This window comes from Leptosomus discolor, chromosome 5, assembly GCF_034619465.1.
Source record: "Leptosomus discolor isolate bLepDis1 chromosome 5, bLepDis1.hap2, whole genome shotgun sequence".
In the NCBI taxonomy this organism is placed as follows: Eukaryota; Metazoa; Chordata; class Aves; order Leptosomiformes; family Leptosomidae; genus Leptosomus; species Leptosomus discolor.
The window spans coordinates 43,051,925-43,066,454 of NC_141395.1; the positions used below are offsets into that span (position 1 = coordinate 43,051,925).

Genomic DNA, 14,530 nt, shown 5'->3' on the forward strand with positions numbered 1-14,530 from the left:
TTTGCCTCTCTGCAGCCCTGCTGCTGCCACGGAGACCCTGGTACAGGGCAGCACCTGCAGTGGGAGACCGATTGTGGCTGGACATTGCTGCTATTTTGCTTCTGCTGTTGGCGCCAGGGGATTTGGGGTGTGTTTTTCCCCCATGTGCGCGTAGCTCCTTCTTCCTGCTCACAGCAGCAACTGGCCTCTGGATTTCCAGCAGTCGTTGATGTATCAGAGATAGTTACTGATGGTGAAAACACATACGCTGGGACTCTGGGTTTTTTCTGCAGACCTTGCATTTGAGGAGCAAGGGTCCTTTTTACATATTACACATCATCTGATGTAGTGCTGCCTTTATAAGCAAGAAAAATACTGCAAAGAGGAGGCCAGCTGAGCTGCCCTGGGTGCACAGACGTGCTGGCCACCCTCTCGTCCCATCCATAGCCTAGGGAAGCTTTGTGCTGATGTGCTCATGCCGTACTCTCTGAGAAGCCTCTCCCAGGCCCAGGAGTTGTGGATGGTTCGGCTCCTACTCCTGAAGCTGTAGCTCACACATGGGGCTGCAATGGTGAGATCTCTCTGACTGAGCAGATTTCTCAGGTGGGAAGCAGAGCAGCTCCCTCCTGCTCCTCCAACTCCCATCCCAGGGGTAGTGCTGGAGCATCACAACAGTGTTGCTTCTGCAAAGGACTCAAGGGTGACTGGCGGACCCACCTGGTGTGGCTGTGAGTGTGGTGGACCCTTGTCCTTGCCCTGGAGATGCTGACTGTTTGACCCCAGGCATTGGCTTGACCTCTCTTGTGGTTTTAGCAGTTCTTCAAGCAACTCCGGTACATCTTTGGAGTTGCTGGCTGCTGAAGGCTGTGCTGATACTAGCTTACTGTGGCTGGGTCAGAAAGGCTGTGGCCCAGGATGTTGCCTTGGAGCAGGACCCCAGAGGATATGACAGGGCGTGAAGGACTACTTTGCCGTGGTGGAAAAATGTCTTGTACTGGCTGCCTTTGCACAAGAGAGACAATTGCTGCATGCACAGCACTGGATGCACTTCAGATGGTGTTGGGCTCCTCAAAGGCAAGGTTGGACTGAGAATGAGCCTTGTTGAATGTCTCTTGCTCCATTGTCTGCTTTTTGGGGGGCAAATCTGGGAGACAGGATTCACTCCCTGCCCATATGAGATGCAGGGTGGGTAGGTGGGAAGGAAGGCGGCCTAATGCAGGGATGGCAAGATGTGGTATTTTGGGGATGCAACAGGTCCTTCTGTCCAAGGCAGCACTGGCATAGCGTTAATCTGCATTGCTTTTTCCACTGATCTTCAAAAAAAGGTGACGATCAGCCTTCCTTACTGATATGGCCAGACTCTGAGGTGCCCAGCACGTGTCTGGGCTAAGAGGGAAGACTGGGGTGTAGACCCTGGCTGGGGGTTAGTCACTGCATGCTTGTGAGTCACCATGCTCCTGTGTCTGGCAGCAAGACATGAACTGCAGGCTGCAGTGCAAATAAAGCCTGAAAGGCTGCTAGAGATTGCTTTCATAACCTGCTTACAAAGGCCACTGCTTAAACACCACAAAGCAGTGCTCGAGGGCTGGGGTGCCTCCTGCAGCTGGGGGAGGCATGGACTGGTGTGTGTGCATATCATGGAAGGGGATATGGACAGGGATATGTTTCATCTCCAGTGCTTTGGGCTCAAACGGATGGGAGATGGACTATGATGAAGGCAGAGCATGTGGAAGGCAGGAATCCATCAGCATCTTTCTATACTTAAATGCTCCTTATCACGTCTTCTTCCCTCCAAACTGAATAAACTTGGCTCCCTTAGCTTTTTCCCCGTGCTAGGTTTTTGTAACCTGTTCCTTGGGGCCTCTCCTGGGGCTCTCTCCAGCTGGGGATGCTGGTCCCCAGGAGGAGAACCCTGTGCCAAGCTCTCCAGCTGGGACCCCTGTCTCTGAGCAGGAGCGATTCCCACTGGAATGCCTTACCATGTGCTTCCCAGCATGAGAGCTGCTTTGGAAAAGCAATCATCGTTGCATGGATTCACGTTCGATGGCAGCCTTGCCCCCTCCTTGGAGACATGTTTTGCCAGGCCAATTACTCCCATTTGCCCGCTGTGCCTTTGATTTCCACGCTCCTCCTTGCTTTGCCCATGTCTGCCCTGAAGTTCATCTTGTTTGACTTCAGATCATCCCACCGATTCGTCAAGGTCAACCTCAGTTTGAGCCCTGCCTGATGAAGACACGTGTCATCTGCAAGTCACGGCAGCCTACTCATGGTATATCACATCAGGCATTTTGGGGGAAGATGGTGTAAGCCCTGGTGCTGTACTTTCCGGTTCAGTTTTGCTGTTGTCTGCTTTCTGCTCCGTGCAGGCTCCTCTCCTGCAGCAGGAGAGCATGGCATCACCTGGCGAGCATTCCTGTCCTCTACTGCCTCGACCTCTTCTCCATCAGCACCCCAAGCCCATTGCCTTGCCTCCAGGCAGCTTTAATTGGTGCCATATTGATAAAGAGTTCCTGTTTTCAAGCGTTTCTATTGAGTCCAGGCACTTGCCCTTTCTCCTAGGCAAAGCATTAATAGAGTCTATGTGGAGCCAAAGTACGTGGTTATAACCAGGTTGGCAGGGAGGCAGGTGACAGTGGGTGACCCTGGATATATGCCAGGCTGCATCACAGGTTGAAAGCAAAAATCCAATGTACTGCTAGAGATGGTTCTTGCAAGAAATGCACCATGTGCCAAAAAGCCCATCTAAGGCTCTGCCTCCTGCCTCAAAGACACGAAGCCAAGAGGAGATAGACTCGTTGTTGTAAAGGCAGGAGGAATTAGCTGCTGCCCGCCATTTGGTGTCCTGCTGGCTCTCCCTCTCTGCTTTAAGTCTCCCGTACAGCCAGATGCGTGGTGGTGCTTCTGCAAGTAGAGACAAACCAAGCTGCATTTCGCTTTTTGTTGCTGGTGGTGGGTTTCTTGGCTTTTTAAATTTTAATCTCAAATGTTTGGGGAAAGACTGGTAAGAGATGAGATGGATGATGCTTCTTCTGAACAATTCTCTGGTCCTCCCTGGCGTGTTTGCATCAGCTGGTATTCCCTTCTGCTGCCCCTGATATGGCTTTTCCTGGCTTGGAAAATATCTCAGGAAGACCCTGTAGAGGTTACCGGTCTTCAGCTGTTTTCTTATTGGGGGTGGTGGAAGGATCCGCACACCTCCCTGTCCAGATGGAGAGGACTACACTGTCCCTGAAGAGCATGCAACACCTGTTTCAGGAAGGAAACTTCACTGGCATTTGGGATGGCCAGGCTTTGTGCTGGTGTTCAGAAGCTTGTTTTGGCCATGCCAGGTTTGTGTGCAGGTTAAGCTTGTCTGACTGCAGCCCTTGGTCAGACCTGCTGCCTGGCCATTTGAAGCTGGAAAACCAGCACACCGCCTTCCCTGGACAGCTTCAGAGACCCGTGTAGGTCCAGCACGGAGGTTTTGCTGATAAGTTCCTGGGAGCTTCTGGTTTTCCTGAAGCCCTCCCCTCTGGCTCCAGCAGACAGGGCTGCAGTAACTAGCAGGCTCATAAAAATGCACATGGCATTTGTGACGTTGGCCCAGGTCAATATAAATCCTCTGCCACGCAGATGCCATGAACAAGCAGCAACTGGTGGAGAAGGATCTGTTTTAGAAACGTTTTATAAGATGTCCTCTAAGCAGGACAGAAATGGTGTCAACTTCTGTGGAGGGAAAGCTCAGCAAGGATGGTTAGTGTCTTCTAGCAAGCTCTACAGCTTTTCTGATCTTTTTCTGATTTTGTGCTATTTTGGGGGTTGACTGCTGTTCATGGAAAAAATGACCAATTCCTAGTGTTTCCACAAGTTTGCACTGCAGACCGAGCATGGCCCTCACTTTAAGGGAGTGAGCCCAGCTCTTATTTTGCATGTTGGATTTAGAGCTGGGTTTACTCAGATTTTTGTGCCTACTGTAAATGTTTGCATGGTGACTTTCGTAAGATTGCTTTATCCGAGGGACAAAGCAAACAGGATTCATGCTGGGTTCATGTTAAAAGCTCAGTGACCTAGAGGTGAGCTCTGCAGTGCCATGCAACTGAATCTGTTGTCCTTCAGGAAACCACACTCTGGGCTGGCTCTGTTGTGGCCTCTAAATCTGTCCTTCTGCAAGCTTGGGTTTATATCCAGTGTCCAAACTCTCCTTTCAGAAAGGAAATTGCAGGTAGGCTCAGGGTGATGTCCTGAGGCTCCTTGTTTTCTTCTGCTGCATTTCTTGTGCTCCCTCCAGCCGTAGGACTGAGCTACCCTGTGTTGTCCGCCACTTGCCTGGCTCCTTACACGAGGAGAAATGTGAGGAAGAGTTTTCCAACCTTCTCCATGTTCTCTGGCATTTCTGATACATGGCCTCTGGCTTGGGAACAGACCTGTTTAGTGGGGTTTAGGAAGCCAAGCATCAGGCTCTGAGGCAGTGTCCTGGGTGGGACAGAGTGGAAGGCAACCCATGGTGGGTTTGGATGCTGATGTCAGTGCCTACTTACATGGTGGATACTAGGGAAAGGGACATGTCTCATGTCATCTGAGTGGGATTAGACTCAGGTCATCTGGGGACAATGCTGGAGGTCTGGCTGGCTAGCTGCCCTGCTTAGTGGGCTGGTGCTGAGCAGGGTGTGCATTGGCCAGGGTGCCCCTTCCTGCTGGTGTTTGCTCAGCCACATCAACAAACTCAAGGCAGAAAAGAAATTGATGGCCAAACTCTCTGGAGAATTGGCTCCCAAAGCACAGGCTTTCCTGTGCTTACCTGATGTGAAACTCCAATGTCCCCTCCAGGATATGCCTGTGTTTCTCCTCCGTAATGCTGCTTTTAGCTCACCATCACCTTCCTCAGCATGTGAGGAAGAGCTGGTTTGTGGGCACAGCAACGGAGATGGCCAAGGTGAGGGCTGGCCATGAGAGCTGTGGGTCAGCAGCAGGTACACAGGAGCTTTTGCATCCTCCCCTCTCCTGTCTGGGGAGGATCATGATTTATGCTTGGGGTCTGCAGTTGGATAAGCAGGCAGCATGATCGCAGCTGGAAGCTCACAAGGATTTGATTTCTGAAAGTTGAAAGAAAGTGCTTTTGGGATTTGAACTTGATTCTGGAGAACAGGTCTGTCTGGAAACCAGAAGATGCTATTGCAGGGTAATGACTCACTGGATCACCTTTTAAATCTGCTTTGCTTTTAAATGTTCTCTTGTATTTGTGCTTTAACAAGAAACAAAAAAAAACGAACTTATAGTTTGCTGGAAATGACAAGCTTCAGGCATTGAGAGGAAAGCTGTCAAAGCTCCATGCCTCCATAGGCTTGTTTGGGGCATTTGCAGGTCTGCTGTAACTTGCCTGTCCTCTGGTGCACAGCTCTCTTCTGCCTGGTATCACAGTCTTCCTTGTGCAAATTAAAAAAAAAAAAAAAAAAAAAAGTGAATGGAAATTTGGCAAGTGAATTTGGAGTCAGGTGTTCAGGGACATCATCTGGATTGGCCATGACTGTCGGCTCCTGAACCTCTCCCTCCCCTGGAGTTGGGTGGGACTGGACTTTGAGATCAGTTGCTAAAATCTCATCACATTTTAGTCAAGCTCTTCTATGCTATGAAAGTTGGCAGGATTGGTCTCCCCACTCTCCTAGGAGTAGCGTGGTGGTTGCACAAACCACTGCTGCTGAAGCTGAAGGCAACACTGTTTCAGGCTTAGTGTACGGTAGATGTGTGTCTCAAGCCATGGTGGCCCTCAAGTGATGTGCGCCAAGTGCCAGCAGGATGGCGGTGGCTATGTCCCCTGTGCCTGCCTTTTCCCTGTAGTCAGGAGGAGGAATAGACCCAAAAGTCCAGACTTCCTTCTTCCTTTGTTTTGCAGCATGCATGTGTGGCTGATGCACGCCTAGGAAACTGCTCACCCTGTGCAGTTGGCTGTACCTCAGGTGGGGATGTGCAGCAGTTGAGCAGTCCTGTGTTCACTCTTCTCCTGAACTAGATGAAGCAGCTCTGTGCTCCCAGGCTCAGAGCCTGCTTTGAGCATCAGGAAAGTTTCCATCTTGGCCAAGGTTATATGGGTAAAACATGGCAAAGTGGAGGTTCAGGGCTTGGTCTCTTCCAAGCTTTGCTCATCAGATCCAGCATTTGAGTGCTGGTAGATGGCTATGACAACTCTGGTGCTATCAAAACCTGCCTTAAAGACACTTAGAGGTTTTGTTGCTTGTATAAAAAACGGCTGAACCTCACCGCCAGACCTGGACTGAGCTTCTGTCTGCAAAACAATTTGCAGTGGTTGCTACTTGGACCGATGTCTGATGATCTCCCAAATAAATCTGGAGTGACTTTGCTGACCTCTGTCTCTTTGAGAATAAGTACCCAAGGAGAAGAGCTTGTCTCTATGTTTGCAGTGCTGCTGGCTGCCATGATGCTCTGGGCTGTGTATGGTGTGAGAGGAGCACCACTTGCTGCAAACAGTGAGATCTCATGAAAGCTTGGATAGATTTGTGTAGTGCTGACTGGCTTGGGAAACCTCCAGCTAGCTGGAGATCTGTGCTGGGGTTCATTTCCCAGGGTTCGCGTAACAAAAGAAGCAGATGCTGGGGGTTGCAGATGTGGGTCTGCCAAGGGTGAAAGCAGCAAGAAAATGGGGCTCTGTGATGTGGAGATAATATGTGCTTACGGTATGTGCTGCCATGCCCTCTTCCTAGATTAAGGTTGCCCAGGTGGTGAGGTCTGCAATAGAGAGAACCAGTGGAAAACCCTCTCCTGGTATGAGACCATGCTCTAGAGGTTGGCAAAGCTTGAGATGACTAATGGCTCATAACAAATGGCAAATAATGGGGTACCTCCCTGTAACCCAGTGGCCCGCACCTAGCCCAGTGTCAGCCTGGGGCAGGAGATGCCATTTTCCACGTGTTTTTTGAGAACGTGCAATTCACACATGTGTCCTTGTTCTGTTTCATCACCTGCCAAACCTCCACTGAACACCCAGTCTGGGCTGCTGCCCAAGCATAAGGGAAGGCAGGATAGCATGCTGCAGGGACTGTGACCCAACTGACACATGGCAAGCCTGTCTCCTTTGCAGGCTTCACTCTGCACCTTGTAAGCACAGCTGGAGACCTAGAGGCATGCCTACAAGGCTATTGGACACTTTGGCTTGGTGGAGAGAAGTGGTTAAGGCTGCTGGTAGGAGCTGCCCAGGTAGGACCAGCTTCAGGGGCACTTCTCCATGCTGGTACACCAGAGGTGGCAGGTCACAGGCTGTGAAGAATAGTCGGTGTTGCAGCTGACATTTGTATATATGGACATATTTTTAGAACTGCACCCAGGCATGAACCTGGGGAGGGTCTTGCATGATGCAGCCTTTCCCCTGGGCACGTAGGTCTCTCCAGGCAGGCATGATGGGATCTTCTGCTTGGTCTGAGCAAGAGCTCATCTGTGCCATGTCTAAATGGTCCTGGCTGCCACCTTTCAGCCACAATGACAGCCTCTTAGCTCCACAGCAAGGCCTAGACCTGCTGTTTGCAGGCAAGCATTTGAGCACCAGCAGGTGCCAGTGCAGAGACGGATCCCATGAGGATGTACCAGCTGGCATGGTCCTGCCACCATGGGAGCTGGAGTACTTCTAGGTCTCCATTCTCCTGCCCAGGGAGGAGGGCAGTATGAGTCCTCCAAGGTCCGTGCTTCCCACCAGCAGTTTCAGACATTGCTTGTCCCTGCACTGGTGCAGTTATGACTGCTCATGGTCCTGGGAAAACTTGCTCTGACCCTGCTCGAGCAGGGGGTTGGCCTAGGAGATCTGACCAAGTCCCTTCCCACCTCTGCCATTCTCAGTGCAACTCTGCAATGCTGCTGGGGCAGCTGGCAATGGGTTTCACTAGCTAATGTCACAGCAGTAAGCATTAAATTAGCTTTTTTGTTCACCTCCTTGTTTGCTGTTACGGTGGGCCAGAGCTGCAGGGGTCTGGACCTGGAGTAACTGATGCAGTGAAAGGAGTCAAGCTTAAGTCCCTCCCTGGGCAAGATCCTGCAGGACCGTGCAGGAGTGTTTGCAGCAGCAGTATGTTGGAGAGGTTGGCATGGGCTTTGGGGCTGCCAGCGCTCCCCTGGGCATTTCTGTTCTCTTTGGAAAAACACTGGGTGACTTCTTCTAATAGATTTATAATCTGTGGTTTTGGCATTTGCCTGTTTTACTTGGATGGCATGAACCTGCTCTGCTTGGCATGGTGCCTTTGTTAAACAGCTGAGGCAAAGGTTGGTGCTAATTTGACAGGGTTTGGGATTTGATCCAGGAGGAAAATGATTGTGCATTGCTTGGTGTTGCTGGAAGAGCTGGGAGCTCCTGGTTTCTTGGTGCCAGGTGCTCTGGAGTCTATTCAAAGAGAAGGGCTTGCCATGGGTGAAGTCTCATCTCCCACCAGTGTAACTCAGTCCATGAGAGCAGAACTGACTCCAGGATTTTTTCCAATAACTTTTTTTTCAGTGACAAAACTATGCAAGAGGCGAGGGATGTGTTAGCCTCCATGACTGCATTGCTATGTTTTTTTCTGCATGAGTGTGATAAGCAAAAAGTTAAGAGATTAGACTGCTTTACTTCTTTTTCTTTCTTTCTTTCTTTCTTTCTTTCTTTCTTTCTTTCTTTCTTTCTTTCTTTCTTTCTTTCTTTCTTTCTTTCTTTCTTTCTTTCTTTCTTTCTTTCTTTCTTTCTTTCTTTCTTTCTTTCTTTCTTTCTTTCTTTCTTTCTTTCTTTCTTTCTTTCTTTCTTTCTTTCTTTCTGTCTTTCTTTCTTTCTGTCTTTCTTTCTTTCTGTCTTTCTTTCTTTCTGTCTTTCTTTCTTTCTTTCTTTCTGTCTTTCTTTCTTTCTTTCTTTCTGTCTTTCTTTCTTTCTTTCTTTCTTTCTTTCTTTCTTTCTCATGCTTGAGGTCTTTCCTCCACATTGCAGGGCTTAGAAACGTCCTTGCAGAGAAAAGAAAGCAATCCCAAAGGGATGCTCTTGGGGATGTACCAGACACATCCTGATTCATTAATGCTGAAAATATTACTGATTCTGGTTGGCATCTCCCCTGGTTTCCTTTTGAAAGAAAGCCTCTCAGTCTTTGGGGATCACACCAGCAGCAGGAGGCCTCCTCCAGTGCTCTGGCTGGTGTAGGGGGTCAGGACAGAGCTGGATTTCCCCCTCGTATCTTAAACATTACACACCAATAGCCTCTATCCCAGCACTTTGAAAGTATAAATGATTACCAAATTGCTTCAGCAATTGCTTCAGCAAATGTCTAGAATTTGTCTAGTAAGTGCAGGTCACTTTTGTTGTGGTCTTTTTAATCTTGCATTAATTCCCATTAATTTTCAAAGATGCACAGCAGAGACTGAAAAGGCTGGGCATAAACATCAAATGTACGTTGTCCTTGTATCTATAGTTATTTCTCTTACTGTGGGTGTATTATAGCATGTATACGTGTTGGACTTCTTTCTTTCAATCATGTTGACTTTGTGGTCTCAGCTGCTTTGCTTGGAAGTGAGTCTCAACATGTAGTGGTCCGTTACAACAAGTATCTTAAACGGGGAGTGAATTAGCCAGATTTTAACATGGCTTGGCAGCTGCTTTCTCCTGCCTTTTGCAGCAGACTGGGATCTCTTCTGGCCATCAGTTGTCCCCAGTGCATTATAGCCAGCAGCCCTCCATGCCTTCAGCAGGCTGAGGGACCTGGGGCACTTGGTGGGATGCTGAGGGGTGGCATCTCCCCATCATGTAGCCTGCTCTGCTGGGGTGAAGAATCCTGGCTGTTGTTCCTTCCTGCTCCTGGTAGTGCCAGCTCCAGCTTGACCTTGCCACAGGCTCCGCTCCAGAGTCACAGCATGTCCCAGGAATGCTCTCTGCATCACCTTTGCCCAACTGCGTCAGGGAGCCAGTGGGAGGGGAAGGAGGCTCCAAACCACCACCCCATGTCATCAGGAGCTGGAGCCGGCTTTGCCTATTGTGGGGTGATTGTCTTGCAAGTTGTTTCTGACGAGCATAGATTTATGTGTTGGTGAAATCCCCCAGAGACTAATAACTTGTCTCAAGCAAATGTGAGATGTTTCAGGAGTGATCCCTCCCTCCCATGACATTACCTATGTTGCAGATGGGATGGGTTTTTTCCTGCACTTTTATTCAAATTATTTTTTTTCCTTTGCAAATCAGCAAGTGACTGGGGATAGCCTCCATACACCTGGTGGTTACATGGGGCTGGAGTCCTCTATCTGGATGTGCTCAGGCATCTCTTGGGATTGCTCCCAACCCCTGCAGTTCTTGGCAATTTGAGCAAGAACAAGTTCAGAGACCTGTTTGGAGGGGGAGAGCCACAGGGACACTTTGCTCCCCACTTATTGGTTGAGGAGGACATCCAGGCATGACACGTTTGAACATGAAGAAGGTCTCCACCTGAAAATGGGTACAGGAGATCTCCAGATCATCCAGACCACAGAGGAATGTCTGTGGCTTCTGAGAGCAGCCTCAGCCCTGCCTGTTTGCTGGATGCTTATTCCACCACTGGCCATCCCCAGCAGGATGGCTGTCTCTTGAAGCAGAACAAAACCAAGCCACAGGTGTTGAAGTGATGATGAAAGTAAGGGGAGCTCATGTCACACGTTCCCGGATTTTTTTGGTGGGAGAGATCCATGTGTTCTGCCTTATGCAGTGGCCTCAGCATCTACTTGGCCTCTGACCATAGATGGTGAGGACTGGGCTGGATGTGAACACCAGCTGCTGTGTACCACCAATACATAGAAGCACCGGTTACAATCCATGCCCTGCTAGTTAGGACCTTGCAACCCCAGTGCAGTGATGCTTGGTGACAAAGCAGTTGGCAAACTCTTTGGGTTTCCTACCCTCTGTGCTCCAGGCTTTCTATCCAAGCCAGGTCATCATAGTGTGTCCCATGGGAGATAGATTCCACAGGATTTTCTAGCTCAGCTGTGCAGAAATGGACCACACTGAGAGCAGGAGAAGTGAGCATCTCTGGGAGATTAAAAGCCCCTTGCTAAGATCAGTGGGAGAGTTGGAAGAAACAGTTTTGCTGGAAAGCACAAAATGAGCAAGTATGTGTTTCGTGTTGGATTCTGTAAGTTCACAGCAACTCTCCCCAGGTCGCTGCAGCTCTCCCTGCAGATGCTGCTGGTGGACACAGAGAGAACGGGGACCGTGTGCTCTCGGGACATGCATCCTCTCAAAATGCTCTCTGCCTTTTTGGAGATCTGTTTTGGAAGAACTTGGTTTCTTTTTTGAATTTCCCTTCCAGCTTGCCTCATTTCGGTGCTTTAGAGAGGAATCAGCCCTTCAAAAGAATTCAGAATTAAAAAAAAAGAATTGATACTTCATTTTGAAACTATTCTGCTCCATCATGTGCAAATTGAAGCCGTACCCATGATCCAGATGGCTTTGGATGTTTTTTCTTGGACAATCATGTGATGAGGTTTTTTGCTTGGTGACTGCTTCAAACCTGCCTTTTGAAACTCCTGGTGACATGCCTTTCATTGACTGATGAGCAAATTGAGCACAGTGACTGCTTTCCTGGAGTTCAACCTCATCTTTCTCTTCCCAACCTTTCCCAGAGGTCTTGTGTCCCCTGGCCCAGCTGATCCACCTCTTGCTGATTTGGGAAGTGTCTATGCAGAGGGTTGTCCCCTGCAGAAACAGAAATGTGAGCTTGGGGGGGGGGGGCAGTGCAGATTTGTGGTGAGGGCTGACCCACAGAGGAGCTGTCAGGTAGGGGAAGGCACGTCCTGTGGGAGTTCCCCACATGCTGGGCTTTCCTCCAGCAAGCGAGGGCGCAGGATGGAAAGGGCAAAAGATGTGACTGCTGCCTGAGCACCTCCAAAGAGCACTCAATGTATGGGGGAGGCTGAAGTAGCCCAGTTCTATCAGTGATAGAAATGGAGGCTAATTCTGCTTAATGGGCTCAGCGTCCTCTCTGCTTTTATTTAAACCTGTGTGACTCCAACAGAGTGGCTGCTGTGTGTCACCTTGTGCAAGACCTTCAGCTAATTATGTTTAACCATGAGCCTGGTTGCTGAAAGCAAGCCTGGATGGGTGGGTGCTTGTTGTCACTCAGGCTCCACATGTAAATAGTTCTGAGCGATGTTTTCACTTCAAACTGGTTTTTAATACAAAACCGTGGATCTGTCAGGGAAAATGCTTTTGCATATTGATGGCTTGATGAAAAGCAAAATGTCTCATATCAGCAGTTACAGATGAAACTTTTTTTAGGTTTGGAGTTATTTTAGCTTTGAATTTGGTGCTACTGTGAAAAAGAAAAAAAACAAACCATTAAAATTTTTCAATGGTGAGGTGAGAAGTTCTACCATGGAGAAAACTAAGAGTGTTGTGAGACTTGGGATGATTTGAGGTTTCTCCTCATTTCCTACCAGTCCCCCAAATACAGAAGATCTTTTCCCTTTGGATCCAGCCAAGGTCATGCAGCACCATCAGAAACCCAGGGCTTAGAGGGGGCAGATGGTGATGCCCTGCTGGGATGTGGTTGTGCACTGCGTGTGTGAGTTCTGTCCGACCTCGGGGCACTTCAGAAGCTTGCAGTGGTGGTGTGGTTCCTACACAGGGGAAGCTTTGAGGTTTGCCTGCAGGTTTTTGGTTGAGTTGGTCAAAAACATGACTTGAAGATTGTCCTTTTGTTGGAAGCTGAGTTTGGGTTGAGTTTTTCAGTGGTAATTCCACAGCAGATGACACACCATGCTGGGGATCTTCCCTGGAGCTGCTGTCCTCGTTCCTGTTCCCTGAACAACTGGGTTTCTTGTGTCCCATGATGCTGGAGGTCTTGTGACTAGGGCAGGAGGTTTCACTGGTGTTGCCTTGAAGGCATCTAGCAAGGAAGCATGAGGCATCATGTAAATCAGCCTGGGGAGGTCATGGCAGTGAGTCCTGGGAGCTGAGAGCTCCTCACGTGTCTCACTGGGAGTGCCGTGGCCACCACCCCTCTGATCTCCTTCTGAGCAGGTGGAAGGGAGAAAAAAAAATATAGGTGTTTTGATGGCATCTCAGATGGTCTTCATAGGTCCTGAAGGGCAGGAAAGCAGACATTGTGGCATTGGGGTGGCTTGAAGACAACTCCAGCTCTACCAGGCCCTAACCTGAAGACTTCTTGCTGTTAGGTGGTGTTTCCCAGCCTGGGCAGCCCGGAAGCACTCACCTCCCCTCTATCCTTTGCACCTCTGCCTCAGACTTTGGCAGAAGTGAGGTTTCCCAGAAATGGGACCAAGCAGAGGAAATAATCTCTTGGAGGAAGCATTGGGCAAGGTGGGCTTGGATATACAAAGGGGCTCCGCTTCAGTTCCCACTGGTCTCATCTTTCTCTGAGCTGGGTAGTGTGGTGCAGCCACGCGTGAGCAGCATTGGGGTGGAGAGGAGAAGGGAAAAGCTCCTGGCTTGCCCCTTCCATGCTGATTTCTTGCCCTATCACTCACAGCCACAGCTATGGACGTTGGTGACTGCATGCTGGACCAGCCCAGAGCCCCAGGAGAGAACAGACGGATGGATCCACAGGTCGACAGGGAGCTGTTTCCTGAGGGGGAACTGCTGCTCCAGGTATTGTGCCATAGCTTGGTTGTTTGAGGTCTTCCCTTGGCTCCTGCCATCCACCAGTCACGACAGCTGGTCCCTGTCTGTTGAACCACAGAGCAGCTATGGAGCACACAGTCCCATCCACAGAGCAAGAGGAGACCCTGTCTCGCCAGGAGCTGCTTCTCTGTGATTCCTGCAGACACCGAGCACCTTGGGACAGGGACCAGTGACACTGCCTGGCTGGGAGGGGTCCTTGTCCCCACCATTCTCTCCCACCCTGCACCACAGTTTGCTGCCACTTTGGTTAGGCTGCAGCAGCTCTGTATGGGCCGTGCCGTAAACTGCATCTATGAACAGAGCAGGGCTCAGGGTGGTGGGTCGTGTCCTTCTCGTAAAGGTGTTGGGTGCTGTCTGCGCCTGTAGCTGCAGGTGTTAGCTGTCACTGAGCCCAAACCTGGCATTTTTCCTTGGGACCCGCTACAGCTCACAGACCCAGTGTGCACAAGTTTGTAAATCCCAACCAGGAGGGTGCAGGATTATCGTACAGCAGTGTAGGGATTGACCCCTGATTTGACTCTGAGGTGGTGAGTTCCTAGTGTTCTAGTAAATGCCAAGAGGAGAATGGTGATAGCTGCAGGATAAAACATTTGCTAGGAATTGTTTTCCCTACCTGGGGCATTTCATGAGTTTCTAGGATGAGTTCACAGCCTGCCTGGGATGGAAGAAGCCCAGGTTCCCTTTGTAGTTTGTGGGGTGGAAAAGATGGATCTGGGAGACAGTAGTGGACAAAATCAGTGGGAGCTTTGTAGAAAGTAATAGAAAGGTCAGTATGCATCTAATGAAATAGTTCTCAATAAACCTCACAAAACAAGGAGCTGGTGATTCAGTGGGCCAGGATGCTGTTTGTTTGGGCTGCGATTTGTAAACGTAAGCTGAAAGGAAATAGGGTAGAAAGGTCACTGGAAAGGCTGGTTGCTGACTAAATATCTGGACGTATCAACTTAAAACATG

General features: G+C 49.6%; 1 protein-coding gene across 2 annotated transcripts in view; it reads left to right on the forward strand.

Annotated features, from left to right (window-relative positions):
- The window catches only part of LOC104342927 (uncharacterized), a 29,790-nt gene that overhangs the window by 5,692 nt on the left and 9,568 nt on the right, over positions 1-14,530 (forward strand). For both annotated transcript variants that reach the window (XM_086465764.1, XM_086465765.1), the window contains exon 3: positions 13,425-13,543. In XM_086465764.1, the coding sequence (XP_086321890.1) occupies positions 13,425-13,543 (119 nt within the window). The remainder of the gene's footprint in view (positions 1-13,424; positions 13,544-14,530) is intronic.